The 15561-nt window shown below is 40.1% G+C and overlaps 1 protein-coding gene across 4 annotated transcripts in view; it reads right to left on the reverse strand.

Moving 5' to 3' along the window:
- SLC2A9 (solute carrier family 2 member 9) overlaps nt 1–15561 on the reverse strand; it is a 132669-nt gene that overhangs the window by 74240 nt on the left and 42868 nt on the right. For all 4 annotated transcript variants that reach the window (XM_054825038.1, XM_054825037.1, XM_054825040.1 and 1 more), the window contains 2 exons: nt 15330–15454; nt 13863–14008 (listed from right to left, as the gene is read on the reverse strand). In XM_054825038.1, the coding sequence (XP_054681013.1) occupies nt 13863–14008; nt 15330–15454 (271 nt within the window). The remainder of the gene's footprint in view (nt 1–13862; nt 14009–15329; nt 15455–15561) is intronic.

A 15561-nucleotide genomic window follows, 5' to 3' on the forward strand; every position in this document is an offset into this window, starting at 1 on the left:
GAAAAGAAACTGGCATGGCGAACGTCAACAGGCACCGCTGACAGCTGAACTAGTGGTCCATATGAATTTCTATGACCTATTTAAGCACTGGTTACATTTAAAATTTTCCCTAATTAGGAAGATTTTGATAAAATTTGAAGACACTTTCAACACAGACAAGGCTAAGAATATGCACGCATATATATAAAAATTTTAAAAGGAGGAACTGAATCATTGACAAGGTCATGCAACAGAAATGGGAAGGAATGCTGTACTGCCCTGTACGTGGGCATTCACTGTCTGAAAGATCCAGTGAGGCCAGTTAAGTATTCCAGTACAAGATGTATGACAGGATAAAAAAGACTGAGTAAGGAAATACACGACTACCACAGGCTTTGGCTTTACACTCTCTCTAATTAATTTAATTTATTTAAAAAGCATAGTCTGGACATGCATCCCACTCCCCATTCCCGACTGAGTATCGACCACTACACCGCAGTCAGGCTCCTTGTTTACGCTCTGCCCCGAGAGCTGCTTTTCTCTGCTGTGGAGACCCCCACATCCAGCTGAGCATCCCTGATCCCAACTGCCCCAGGGCATGCTTCCCACATCCCTCTCTCCTGTCCATTCTAGAGCCATGGGGAAATTATGGCACCCCAAACGCAAGCCCCAAACATCTCCTCCTGCGCAGCAGCCTGCACATGGGGTGGCACAGGGCCCAGAGGACTCCAAACCTGCTTTGCATTCCAGCGTAACAGCCACGCTGCCTCACGGAGCTACTGAGGGCTCATTTAGCTTTACTGCTTGATGCTGGCAAGAGATCGTTATCAAAATAAATACTCTCTCTTTTTCTCATGCAGCGCACAGGATGAACTGGGATCTCTCAGTGAGCAGGTCTGCTTACCAGTCACTATTCCAAACTCCTTTAAATATTAATTCTGGAATTAATTCCTTGGGTGGGGTGGGGTTATGATGGGTTTACTACAGCACTGAACACTACAAACAGCAATGATTTTTTTGTATAATACCTTTCTCATGTAAAATGACATATTTTACTCATTTTATATGCGGGGAGCAAACAGACAAAAAGCCTCTTGCATCCAATGCAAGATACTCAAAACATCCAGGAACCAGTGATTTGGCAGTCTCTTCTTTTTCACGTTCCTGTAAGAAGCAGGAACACATTTAAAATTTTAGTTTAGCAAAATATAACCACACACACAGGAACAAAAAGAATTATATCTAGTTTAATCTTGCCTCGCCTCGTGCTGCAGCCCCAGGGGTCACATTTGCCAGTCCCACAGGGACATCTAAGGTACCCTAAGGCATCGAAATGATACTATGTGCTTATGTTCAAGTAACTGAATCTCATCCTCTTCAACAGAGAGAGGGCACTAAAACTTCCTATCATATCAGAAATATTCTGTTTGCTGCACCAAAAAAATCATATCCTTGCTCAGAACAGACTTAGCGGACTTACTTGTGTGTGCAATGCTGAGAAGCCTGCACAAGTCCAACATTTCTCTGTTAATCTATTACTGTGCCACATAAAACACTCCTAAAGGTGAAGGACAACCTCACTGGCCTGGAGCCAAGGATTGAAAGAGCATTGAGATGGAACCAATTTTCTTCCTTGAGTCACGGGTATGGCACAGAGGTGATGATCAGGAGGCAGCTGAGAAATGAGGACGTCTTCTGTACCTCTGGCTTGAGACCAGATACTCACATAACGTGCAGGACAACCACCTTCCCCTCGCCTTCCTTGTGCCACCCCAAACACCGCTCTACAACCTCCTCTGGCTGCAGAGGAGGGCACTGACCTCCCCGTCTAACAGTTGCATCCCTGCTGGATACAGTTTTCTCCTTGCATGACCATTCCTGTAACCCACTTCTGTCAAAATAGGTTTGAATAGCAGAGTTACAAATTCCTTACCTTCCTGTTTAAAACACAGGCAACCCAGATAGTATGAGTTTTTCACCTCTGTTCTGCATCTACATGGATATTTATTTTTCTATGTCACTACTACAGATATAGCTCTGACAACAAGATTACTGAAGTCTCAGTGTCTTCCCAGATATTAAACAGTACAGAAAGTTACCAGACACAAGGCTGTACAATCCTAAGCTAAAATTCACAGAAGTCAGCGGGAGATTTTTGTTACCGAGTAAACCACCTTTGGATCAGGACTTAACACAGCCTTGAAAGTGGTTGGTGTCCAAATCCCATGACCTTCTGTTCATTAAATTGCATGTTAGATCATGTTGTACATATTAAGAAGGAGAATTAAAGTGTCTGTAACAAGTTCCCAAGATGCTTTTTCATCCAACTTTTTATCAGAGTAACAGCTAGCTTTTTACTGAACACTCAGATGGCATAATTTCTCTTCACAGCTTATTAATTTCTGAGAAAAGCAATGGGAAATGGCAAACTTTCAAAGGGGATTATTATCAGCAGCCAGCATATATACTTGAGCTTCTTTAGAAAGAAATATTGGAGGCATATTGGAGCTACACAAAATTTCAGACAAACTTCCTTTCAGCAATGCATGTAGACTCAGGTTAACTTCCATAAATAACATAAAATAGTAAATTAAAATAATAGTAAATTAATATAATTGAAGAGGATAAGATTCAGTTGCTTGAACATAAGCATATGGTATCATTTCGATGCCCTAGGGTACCTTAGATGTCCCTGTGGGACTGGGAAAGGTGACACACACAACTCCAGAGAGCTGCATCCTCCTGGGGCTGTGACAGGAGGTGAAGCAAAATGCTTCAGGGCATCTAGAAATTACATTAGATGCAATTCTTTTTTTGTGTGATTATATTTTGCCCAACTAAAGTTATAAAGGTTAGACTAAGGTTACCAAAGTTAAGGAAAAAAAACCCGACAAAGCACATTTGTTGTTTTTAAAACAACTGAAACAGCTGAATATTTAATCTTGACACTTTTTTAACAGTGACATGTTTTAGATTTTAAAAAATCTCATTTTAATTTTATATTTACTTTAAGCTAAAAAAATCCTTCAAAATTCTAATCGCGAATATACCTCGATTTTTCTTTTTGCCAATGGTTTCAAAAGCAAACTAAGAAACACGAGTCTAGAAAATACACCCTACTACTCAATACAATGACTGCATGCTCCCCTATGATGCTTGACCAATTTACCACAGCATTAATATCCGATTTGTAAAGGACAAATTTACATATTAGGAAATGAATTTGCAGTAATGGACAATGGAAATTAAAACCGAAATGTTAATCATCCAGAACCTTCAAAAAGGTTTAAAAGGTGGTTATCTCCCCAGCGAGTGAAGCACACTGGGAAGGAAGTCACAGGTCAAATCATTTTAGATTTATTGCTTAGTAACAGATTTGTAAATATTATCAGATACTCAAGCACTAAGGAGACAGCTAAAAGGTTTACTTGCTCATAAACTTCTGAAGCAGAGTCCGACTCACCCAGGCTAAGATGAGGTTCGTAGACAGATACTGTCTGTTACTAGGTCAACTACAGTAAGGGAAAAAGTCAACCTTTTTTAAGTCTGACAAAGCAAAAAAATCAAACCTTATATGTATAAACAATATAAACAATGGCGCTAAGTTTAGTTACATGTGTTAACTGCATTTTAGTGGATCAAGAGAAAGCAGTATGACAAATTACAAACAACTGCTCTCAACTTCCATGGTACTTTGAAGTCTTTACTTCAGACCTGTTGAAGGACTTCTTTCCATGAAAGGTTGTCTACTGCTTTTCCAACTGACCTAATGAAATGCAGTACTGCTACATAGAAACGTTATCTTCTCAAGGTGGGCACTGTTTCAACTGTCTATGAGACAGTACTCCTCACAGATGATCAGCTGTCATCCAAACATTAGATGCTCTGCCATTAAGTCTGTATTCAGCAGTAAGTCTAAAAATAAATAAATAAATAAATAAATATCCAAAGTTCTCTCTCTTGTATAACCACACCTCCACTTCTATATTCAGACAAATCCTCTCCAGCAGGATGCCCCCCTTCACAAATGCAAAATTTCAACATTTGAATATTACATATGGCCAATCAGCCATGTGTTGTTCCTAAAACTTCAGGAATTGAAGTCTCACAGTACAACTTTAATGGACTGAAACTCATTTGCAAATATGAAGACTCACAGCTGTCTTCCCATGCATTACTTAATGAGTTCTGTACAGAAAAGGGATGAATAAATACCTTTGTGTCTGTCCGGGGGAACCAATAAAATGTTGATTTATAATCTCCAGTAAATACATGATCTCAGCTGGTTCACCGTAGATATAAACAAAATACCTCATTTAATGTCTCCATTGCAAATATATCAACACCCACCACATCCCACCAACAGGGCTGGTGTAACAGAGCAGACCTTCTCTTCCCCTGGGTACTACTGAACTATGAATATGCAACAACCCAGCGTTCCTGTACCCTTGCCAGCACCACTGAGGCTGTGCATCTCTAGACTGGTGGCTGCACAGCAGCTTCCCTTGGCTGCATCAACTATGGGGTGAGGTGACCTCCAAGCCTGCAACTCACAGCTTGTAATTCAGTGCAAGTGCCTTGATAAATGACATGGAAATTGCTTCAGCAACAAGAAAGTCTGCCTTATGTGTTACTGTGAAGAGATGAAGGAAATTTCCCATCGCTAAATAAAAAAGGAACCCAGTGCATACTTTAAAAAGGATTGCCATCTTCAAAATCACTACCTAAAGCAATTCTTAATTGGCACGTGTGCTACCGGTTTGGATGAAGTGCAGGCAGATTTCCATCCAGATACACATAATCAATCCAGCCTCAGAAAGGCATACAAACACCTGCTGAAATCAGTGATTACCTGAATAAATGCTGAAAGGTTTTCTTGTTCTCAGTTTCTGTGTTTTTTCTTTTTGTTGCAGTTGTTGGCGGTGTGTTTTTTTTAAAAAAAAGATGGTATTTAGAAGTTCCTTTCTTTGTAAGGGTGTTTTTCTGAGCTATTCTAAGCAGATACCATGCCATTATGGATTTGAGAAGCCATTTACAAGCACCAATGTATCTCCTGTATCCTTAGCAGAAGTTCTAAAATACTCTTCTGGGAAGGCTCTAGCCTTTAAATCAGTTTTCCATTTTACTACAAGAATATGTATCAGCTCAGCAGTCCAGAGGAATGTCTGGGACCAGGGTAAATTTTGCAAGTCTGTCTCAATAGCAGAGTGTTTACAGGAGTACTTGAAGCCAGCCACCTTCTCATACTCTTGCTCCAACTTAGGAGACTCCTGATCATAAAAAAAAAAAAATTGGGACCAGAACTGATGAGCAAAATTCCTAGTTTATTTTTCACATGTCCTACACTAATTTTTGCTCTTAAGATCTTACTAAGAACTAGCAATTTATATAATATAACAGGGTCCACAAAGCAGCATGTTTCTAAGGATATAAACTGTCCCACTGAAATTAATGGCACTACTCACGTATTTGGGCATACGTTTTAGTTAAAGTCTCTGAGGTCAGGTTTAAGAGCCTTAGGAAATCACTCTTCAAAAGTTCAACACGAATACACTGAAATCTTTGCATTGTAAACTGTTATATACAATTCTGTGTACAGTTAGCACTTCACAGAATCACAAAATGTTTGAGGTTGGAAAAGACCTCTGGAGGTCATCTGGTCCAACACCCCTGCTCAAGCAGGGTCACCTAGAGCTGACTGCCCAGGACTGTGCCCAGATGGCTTTTGACTGTCTCCAAGGATGGAGATTCCATGACCTCCCTTGGCAACCTGTGCCAGTGCTCAGTCACCCTCACAGTAAAAATGTGTTTCCTGATGTTCAGAGGGAACCTCCTGTGCATCGATTTGTGCCCATTGCCTCTGGTCCTGTCACTGGACACCACAGAAAAGAGCCTCTCTGCACCCTCCCTTCAGGTATTTATATAGCTTGAGAAGATGCCCCTGAGACTTCTCTTCTCCAGGCTGAACAGTCCCAGCTCTCTCAGCCTTTCCTCAGTGATCCAGTCCCTTCACCATCTTAGTAGTCCCTCTCTGGACTCTCTCCAGTCCGTCCATATCTCCCTCGTACTGGGGAGCACAGAACTGGATACAGTACTCCACATGAGGCCTCACCAGTGCTGAGCAGAGGGGAAGGGTCACTTCCCTGCTGGCAGTACTCTTAATACAGCCCAGGATCCTTTTCTTTGCCACAAGGGCACATTGCTGGGTCATGTTCAACGTGTGTCCACCAAGACCCCAGGTCCTTTTCTGCCAAGCTGCTTTCCAGCTGGGTGGCCCCCACTGTATACTGGTGCATGGGGTTGTTCATCCTCATGCACAGGACTCTGCACGTCTCACTGATGTACTGCATGAAGCTCCCGTCTGCTCATTTTTCCAGCCTGTCGAGGTCCCTCTGGATAGCAGCATGACTCTCTGGCGTAACAGCTACATCTCCTAATTTGGTCTCCTCTGAACACTTGCTGCGGGTGCACTCTGCACCATCATCCAGGTCATTAAGGAAGATACTGAGCAGGATGGGACCCAGTATTGACCCCTGGGGTACACCCCTAGTTACTTGCCTCCAACTAGACTTTGTTTCTCTTTGTTATATTTCTAGAATAGAACTAGACAGAATGAAGATGTTACATTTTTCTATTCTACACAGCTAGATGTTTGAAATAATCAAAAATAGGACACTTTGGGAATTAGAGTTATTGTGGAAAATGCTACACTAGTGGATACTTTTGTCCTACTCTAATGAAAGATACAAACACCTTTTTTATATTTTGTGAACAGCGCGCATCCCTGAGACATAAGCTGCTTTCATTCCCAAGATGCTTCACATAGTGGCAAGAGTTCACCTGTGTAAGTTCTGCTCTCTTATTGCCACAAGAGCTCTCGGTTCTATATTCTGAAATAAATTCTCACTCGTATCTTGAAAGATATTTATCTTCAACTATGGTCACTATCATGGTTCAAGGGGAAGATAAACGTATAGAACAAAAGAACTCAGAGAAAAATATGAGGAAACCGGTTGATACATACTTTGTGTTACCATGCTAATGTCTAAGATTCGTTTCAAGGGCATCTCCAACAGACTATTTTGTCGTTGATGTCCACCTGCAGGCCGCAGGTCCCCAGAGCAATTCTGAACTGCTTTCTTTTCTCATCTATAAATTTATTGACAGTTTTTAAGGAATCCTTGAATATAAGTCAAGAGTCTTTGGAAGAAGAATCAGTTAAAAAAAAAGAGAAACAAGGAAAAACACACTAAAAATGAAGCTTTGACAAATAAAATCAAAGCTTAGTTTTCAGAACAGCCTTCAACTGCACAGGCTGTACAACCACCTATTCCATCAGTGTCTATTTTAGTGCAAGTGAAGGAGTACTTTTAAAAGAACTTGGTAAAGCAAAATGAAAAATTCCTATATAAACTTTCCTAAACACACAACTATCTATCACTTCAAATATGTCATTTCTAAGAGGTCTTGTAAAGAAAATTAGAGTTTGACATGGTATCTACAGAAGTTCTTAGAAAAAAAAAAATCACAACTATTCCTTGGTAAGGTCCACTTGGATAAAGACAAACTAACTTGAAAGGGACTCATCACAGAGATCTTTCCTTACTAGACTTACAGTACAGCGCCTATGAAGTTCATTAGTCCTTTCCTGAATTTTGCTGTACAAATTGATATTTCTATCAACAAGTGAATTTCTTTGCTAAAATAATCAGTTGTGGAGCAAGGACTGTTTGGCCGGTATCACCATGTGTCACAGACTTATTTCCAGTTAACTCCTTTTTAAAAAAAGGACATAATCTCCAGCCAGATATGCAATAAAGCTGCTCAAATTCCTCAAAAAAAAAAAAAAAGAATGTAAAACTGTAATTCATGTTGTTATATTGCTCGATTACACTCTTTTTAAAGCAGGATGACCAAAACTACCTGCTAAGCTTGACAACTGTATTTCCCAACACTGCAACATTTAAGACATGGACACGTCAGGAATTTTACAGTTTTTCTGTGTGCTTTACCTTTTTTTTCCCCTGTAAACACCTACAGAAGCAATAGGGATTATTCAGAAATTGCCCCAATAAGTCTTAGGATGCAAGCAAAGCAAGGCTTTTTAGGACGGCATACTATCCACTATGAAACAGTGCAACCTAGTTAGACAAGCTTGTGGGTGCGTGACTCAGAAACACTTGAAGTGTATAAAATTGGGTTCCCGAAGTAAACAAAATCTCTATTTCCCTTGGCCTACCTATGGCAAGCAGCTGTTCTGGACAGAGAAGCAGCCAGAGCCAGCCAGCCACTGGGAGCAACTCCAGGGGAAACCACTACAGGTTGGCAAAGCCTTACACACCATGGGAAATGGGGATCAAAGCAGAAGTCTGAGGAGAAGATGGCAACAGGCAACACTTCCAGTTTTATCTGTCCTGAATACATATACACACACTGTGAAACATTTTTTTTCTCCCCTTTCTCACATCTGTACACAGATGAAATAGATACTGAGGCTCAACGTATTAAAAAAAATTATGAATACAGTAACAACAGCAAATGTATTCATAAACTAAATCCTCTAGCATTTAAGGAAAGACTAAAGCCTACCTTCACTAAATAAGCTGAAGCAATAGAAGAGACAGCCTGGTGGTCTACAACACTTAAAAGATGTTACAATCCTGAGGAAACCTTTGGAGTGGGACATAGGCTTACATGCAGAAGAACTAGATGAGCTAGTTTCAGATAGATACCTGACTATACACGGAATATGCCAGAATCAGGCCAGACAATATTCCCCCGAGATGGTAACTGCAAATTTGAACTTTCAAAACTGAAGCTGACAATGCACTGGCCCTTGCTTTGCAGGGAGCAATCTGTCAGAAAAATGGGCTGTGTGATTTAATTGCAGAATCACAGAAACAGAGAGAATGGAAACACCTGAAGGGCAGCATTTGAAGAAGTGACAGGTCTGAAACACTTTCTCCTTATCTTAAATATCTGTTTTCTCCTTCAGTCAGATATATGGAAAACTGCACATGTTACACAACCAAAAATGCCCCAAATTAAATAAACTTGTAGCCAGTAGCAATAACTCAATGCCCAGATGACGGCAGATACCATGACTGCACTCCTGTGGGCCAGCACCGAGTTGTCATCTACAGTTGGCATGGCTTCCTGAAGAATTAAGGGCTCTGGCTTACAGAAGACTAAAACAAGATGCTAGCACATGAAAATGAGCACACTACTCTCAGCAGTCAGGGTGGAGGACAGAAGCAGGTCACCAGCACGTAAAGTTGTCGTGCTCTGTAGTCTGATCACCAGCCAGCTTTACCATCGTGTACTTTCCCAAACCTCAACGGAGACATTGTAGATGTGGTTTCCCATAGGTTGTGAACTACTAGAATCAGAATCTTGAATAAAAAGCATTGCTGGGATTTGCTGGATAAGGAATAAAAAGAGAGGTAAGAAAGAAAGAGAGGAAAGAAAGAGAGGAAAGAAAGAGAGGAAAGAAAGAAAGAAAGAGAGGAAAGAAAGAAAGAAAGAAAGAAAGAAAGAGAGGAAAGAAAGAGAGGAAGAGAGGAAGAGAGGAAGAGAGGAAGAGAGGAAGAGAGGAGAGAAGGAGAGGAGAGAAAAAGAGAAGGAGAAAAAGAGAGAGAAAGAGAGAAAGAGAGAAAGAGAGAAAGAGAGAAAGAGAGAAAGAGAGAAAGAGAGAAAGAGAGAAAGAGAGAAAGAGAGAGAGAGAGAGAGAGAGAGAAAGAAAGAAAGAAAGAAAGAAAGAAAGAAAGAAAGAAAGAAAGAAAGAAAGAAAGAAAGAAAGAAAGAAAAAACCAAATCACAGCAGCAGAGGACCATTGTCAAAACTGCAACTTTCCTCCTTCAGATAATCACTCTTGGTAAGCATTGCACGCTAAAGGAACACCTTCTCCAGACTCAGTACTCTAAAATTTGTACCTTTGGAAACAAATACAATAAAAGCCTGTACATTCAGAATCCAAAAGAATGCCTGTATTTAAGTTTTACAATTATTATTACATTTTTTTTTAATCTGCTCTTTCATACTATAATTTTAAAACTGGATGTCGTAGTGTTTGGCAAGTTCATGTCAATATGGCATGACACAGAAAAAAGAAGTAAATTAATTTCTGCAATATTTCAGCCAAAACATTGCCAGGCAAACCAGGAAATGAGGAAGTATTTCATATAATTCTATTTTTAAAAGTATCATTTCATCTGGGTTATCTACATAATCTTGTTATCCTGGGTTCAAATTTAAAACTAGAATTATTACAGAGAAAGGCACTTAGGATGAGAAAGAGATTAAAGAGCTTGTTTCACTAGAAGTGATGAAGTCTAACCTGAAACACAAAGATCACATGTAACAGGGGGAGGAGAAAGGAAGCACATTGCAGCAGGTGAGGGGAAAAAAAAAAAAGGAGAGAAAGATATTAAGGGATAAATAACAGTTGACCAAAAGAATAACAGGAATAAGTTGAAATAGGAATTGGAAACAGCCAAGCAGCCTTAAGACGGTGACACAGCCAAAGCTGACCATTGCCCCCAGCACCGAACCTGGGGCTGCCCACATGCCTCCAGCTTCACCTGGGCTGGTCTTCATAAATAAACGATTGCTAAAAAATCACTTTGGGGCTGCTTAACCTACTTGACACAAAAAGCAGCAAGGGCTTTCCAAAATGCCTCAAGTAATAGTGCTTCGGAGCTATTTTTATCACACTTCCATGTTTAAAGGAACACTGTTGCATTTGATAACGGAGGAAGTTATCAATTAGACTGTTAATAAAGGTTTGTAAAGCTATGCCCCATAGTCTATGTAAACGTTTTCCTTTTCTGTGGAGAAACTTCTACAGAGCCACTGAAGGCAACAACCTCATATAATCCAGATAAATGCATCAAGCTCCAATTTAAAAGTTAAATTTTCTGCTCAGGCTATTCCAGCGGTGAGTCTGTTCCAAACATCACTCTGCTGATTTTTAAGCATGCAATTACTCACAGAACATTTATAAAAAGTTATTCTCATAGCAATATTGTCCTTGAGATTAAGCCATTCTATTCCTTCTGCAGTTCTGCTTCCTTGTGTTAACGTGGTGCAGTCAGTTCCTCTTCCTTCCCTCTATGTGCCCAAGCAATGTTGCTGTCATCTCCTCGTACAAGACAGGTCCTCGGCCAGGCCTGTAGCCCTCCCCATGTCCATTCCTGTTCCAAACAGTTTCTTCCAGCAACTCTGGCCCCCCCTTTCTTCAAAACCATGACTTCTTAGATACCATGGTTAATAACCTCTTAGATATTTGCTCAAGTTACAAGTAACAGATACATGAAGAAGCTCAGGAGAAAATTGTTATGAAACCATGACAGAACACAAGTATTTATAACTAGTATTATTTACAACCAATTCTGGTAGAAACAAGCAACCAACCACCAGAGCAACAAAAAAATACTCCTATGAGGTTTCACGCCACAATGATTAAGCAGCTGGACATTGTTAGAAAGACTTAACAAAGGTGCTTTTCCATGTGCTAGTGCAAGCAGTTGTCAGAACGGTGATTGCTGGCAACAAGCTCCTACTGATCACAACTTTCCCGTCTACTTTCTTTAAACAATTCATGAATTTTACAAAGGTAGAATTATACCACAGATTGGCGTATTGCAGAATGGCTTAACTATAACGCAAATGACCTCAAGCTTCTGAGAAAAGCAAGAGTTTGCTTTACAGTTACAGCTGAAATCCATAAGACACCACGAACGCATAGCTGTCTCCAAAATATGGTGGCTGCGGATCTGTAACACTGGCTTCACTTCAAACACAACAAAGATTTCTCCAACAGAAGAAAAGGGAGAAAAAAAATTAAATAATATGGGAACGATTTAATAAGAAGCTTTTACATCACTAGTGAACAGAAGTCATGACATCAGAGAGAAGCCTACAACTAGAAAATAGCCTGTAAAAGTCTTGGACCTACTTTTGAATATGAACAAAGTGAAAGAAATTTGAGCAAGATGTTTGCCAGGGAGGGGAGAGGGGAAAGTGTTGCGAGGACTAAGGAACTCAGGAGTTTGCTGATGTTTGCTGCCTCCCAGCTTCAGCAGAAGTGAACTCATCACGCACACCCTCTGCAGGAAAGGCCTCTGGCAACGACTGCTCTTCCTGGTGCAAAACTCCCACTGACTTCAAGGGCAACCACACGAAGCTAGGGAAGAAAACCCTGGCTTGACTGAAACCAACAGAAATTTTGATAAAACCTTCAAAGAAGGATAAGACTGCACTAGGGAATCATACTTCAAACAGCCTGAGGTTTCCCCTCAGTGCTAAATTTTGTTAATATATTAAAAGGAAAATACACTCACATACTCGACTGGAATATTCAAGTCGGCTCCAATAACTTTACTGGAAATATGCTAATTCAAACCAGCCAAAATTTTGCTCCTTTTACATGCTGATGTCACCCAACTTGGAAAGAACTAATTCTACAGATAAATATATCTCTTCTTACATAAATTAATAGCTATCTTTAATGGTGTAATATTAATTAACTGCATAATAAAGCAGGTTGTAGAAGCAGAATCACAACATCCACAATTTGGGAACGGAAAGGAGGGAAGGTGAGAAGAGAAATAAAAAGAGCAAGAGTGAGCTGAAACCAAGGAATAAGTATTTCCTATTCAAAATATCCCAAAGACCTAACAGGGAAATAAGAATTTTCATGATACCTCACCTTTTAAAGTGCATGCATGTTAAAAAAAATTAAAAAAAAATCTACTACATAAGAGCTGACATATATTCTATGCAGTCAGATCAGACTCTTAACATTTAATACACTCATTTGTAACAGACTAGCTTTCAAAGCAAGACAAGGGACATATGTAGAAGCCACACAATGATGGTCAGTGAAAGCCATTTTAAACTTTTTCCTAAAATCTGTCACTTTGGCGAGGGGGGCGTAAGCTGTCCTTCAGTAAAGGGTAAGTTGAATCAAACCATTTGCCTTCAGGAGAGCTAAACAGGATAAGTGAGCCCAAGGATAAAGGGACAGAATAGGAGAGCCGGTCAGGCAAAAATAAAGTGTCAGAGAGGTTGGTATCGTGTGTTTACAAAGGAGTTGAATTTGGATGGACATGGGAGGACAAGCTCTGCTCACTTTTCAACTGTTTACTACTTTTGCTGGCTGTCAGAAGGGATTCTTAGTCCAGGTTTCATTGAGAGAGGACTGCTTCAGACATTTCCTCCACACTGTTTTGAAGATTCATCTCTGGATGAAAAGTATTTCCAAGTGCCAGCCTGAATAAACCTTGACTTCATTTATTCAGAGTAATGACGACATCCAGTGGCCACCAAGTTAATCTCAGCCTACGACAGCAACATAACCTCTTATATCAGAATAGATAATCTCTTTACATAAAGGTATATATAAACTCTGCTATTCCACCTCCTAGTCTAAAATTAGGAGTCCGTTACAAGGAACACTATAATCATTGAGCAAGAGTTCTCCTATTCAGGTCCTCACATGAACTCTAACCGAGCCTTTTTCAGTTCTATCTCACATCATTGAAAAATTATAAATGAAATACGCAAAAACTCTTAAGCACTTCCATGGTACTCAAAGAAACTCGAAACCAGCAAAAATAAATGTACATCAAGAAAGGGCATGGGGATGGGAAAACCTGCTTACGTACACGCACAAACCGCTCAAGCTGTTCAAACTGCTTGCCACCTCTACCAAACTCAGTCACACATACATGCTTTTAAAAGACGTGGAAGAAACCGCTTTTCAAAGTGCTTCAAACCAACAAAAAAAAAAGAATTTCTACTTTTGCAAGGAATTCAGTCAAAATATGAAAATACAACATATGCTTGTATTCTTTCATAGAAAGATCTGCTAAATACTTACCTGCCCAAATATTTCTGGCAGCCCCAAAACCTGACCAGTGAAAACACCAATACAGATGAAAATCGCTGTGACCTGACCCAATGAACCACGTATTTCCTTAGGAGATATTTCACTCAAATACATGGGAAGGGCACTCAAAGAAATGCCTACAAAGGAAGGAAAAAAACATATATTAAGTCAAATCGCCTTTTCATTATGCCAGATATGAAACAAATGTCTATTGAAAAGAGTCTGAGTGCTGACCTGCTCACAAGACTGGCATAAAAACATGCAAAGAACAGAATTACATCTATCGACAGATAATATGAAGTATCTTCTCTGCATGTCTAATTACTCTTTCATCATTTAATAACCATGGGATTGATTATCTGTTACAGATCTACAGTGATGTGCGTAGGCTGCTATTTGATGAGAATTACCAGAATGGATTTTGTGTTTTAAATTTGCTCATCCCAAAGCAAGCAAAGTCACATTAGCACTGGTGCAGGTAAGGAGAAAAACCCCAATGCATCAGGCAGAGAGAGCAGACGCTGTCAGATGAAATATTTTTACTGTGAACAGTACTAGCAGATGTTCCTCTCAATAAAGGCTTACAGCTGCAATGAACTCTTAACAGCAGGCATAAAATAAGGGTGAGAATGATGCTTAAAGCCAAGAGAAAACAAATGCATGACCCTGGTCAATGATAATATTTATATAGCTCCAGAAGTTTGATCATTTGGTGGTAATCTGAGACAAAAATTAGCAGCCAGCACCAAAATTACCCATGAACTTCATGTTGCAAGTGACAGACACGTCCACTTTGAAACAACCATAGTTTGTGCTTACTAACAACATAGCCAAAGCTTGCCAGAAAGTGGGCTTAGTGATGCAAAAGACAAAGCGCTTTCCATTGTCTAGTCACGTAATTACACTGAGACTGTAAAACCATCTTAATTCATCAAGTCTGTCTCCACACTAGGTAAATATTTCTCACCATCTAGCAATCTGTGAAGTGGCTGAGAACCTCACTGCTAGCTGCAAAACTATTCTGGCACAGCAGTGCCTCCAGGATCTACTTCCGACCATTGTTGCTAGGAGCAAATGATGATGTACCAAACCTTCCACTCAACCCTACTGGTATTAGCATGGGATCCACAACTTCTAAACACAGAGTAGCAAGTAGCAATAGACTACACCCTCCTAGCCAAAGGATTTTCATAGCATGAAGACAGATACGTCCTACTGCGGCTGGAGGAGGAAAGGAGAAGGAACAACCAGGGTGGACAGCAGCAGCTAGCATCCACTCCAGTGTCTTCTCCAAACATCAGATTCTCCAAACCTTAGTCTGCTGTTTTGACCCAGTGAAATCAGTGTGGTCAGTCCCTGAAATGCCTCTTTAATGTAAAGAAAAATCTAAATGGGGGAGAGGAGAAAGATTATACATGGCACAAGCATTTCAGGTATGTACAGCTTATAAAAGCTTACCTGCATCAACGCCCATTATAACGCGGCCCAGTATGAGCATTTCAAATGACCCTGCCAACAAGGAGAGGGACATCAACAACGCAGCTGTCACTGCAAACACATTATTGAGCAGCAACGTACATTTCCTAAAAGGAAAAGATATTTTATGTAGGTACCAGCATCACAACAGTTCAATTTAGGCATATTCAAAGCACACTAGGCTATTATTCTTAAATATCCATAAATAAAACCA

This window comes from Grus americana, chromosome 4, assembly GCF_028858705.1.
Source record: "Grus americana isolate bGruAme1 chromosome 4, bGruAme1.mat, whole genome shotgun sequence".
NCBI lineage: Eukaryota > Metazoa > Chordata > Aves > Gruiformes > Gruidae > Grus > Grus americana.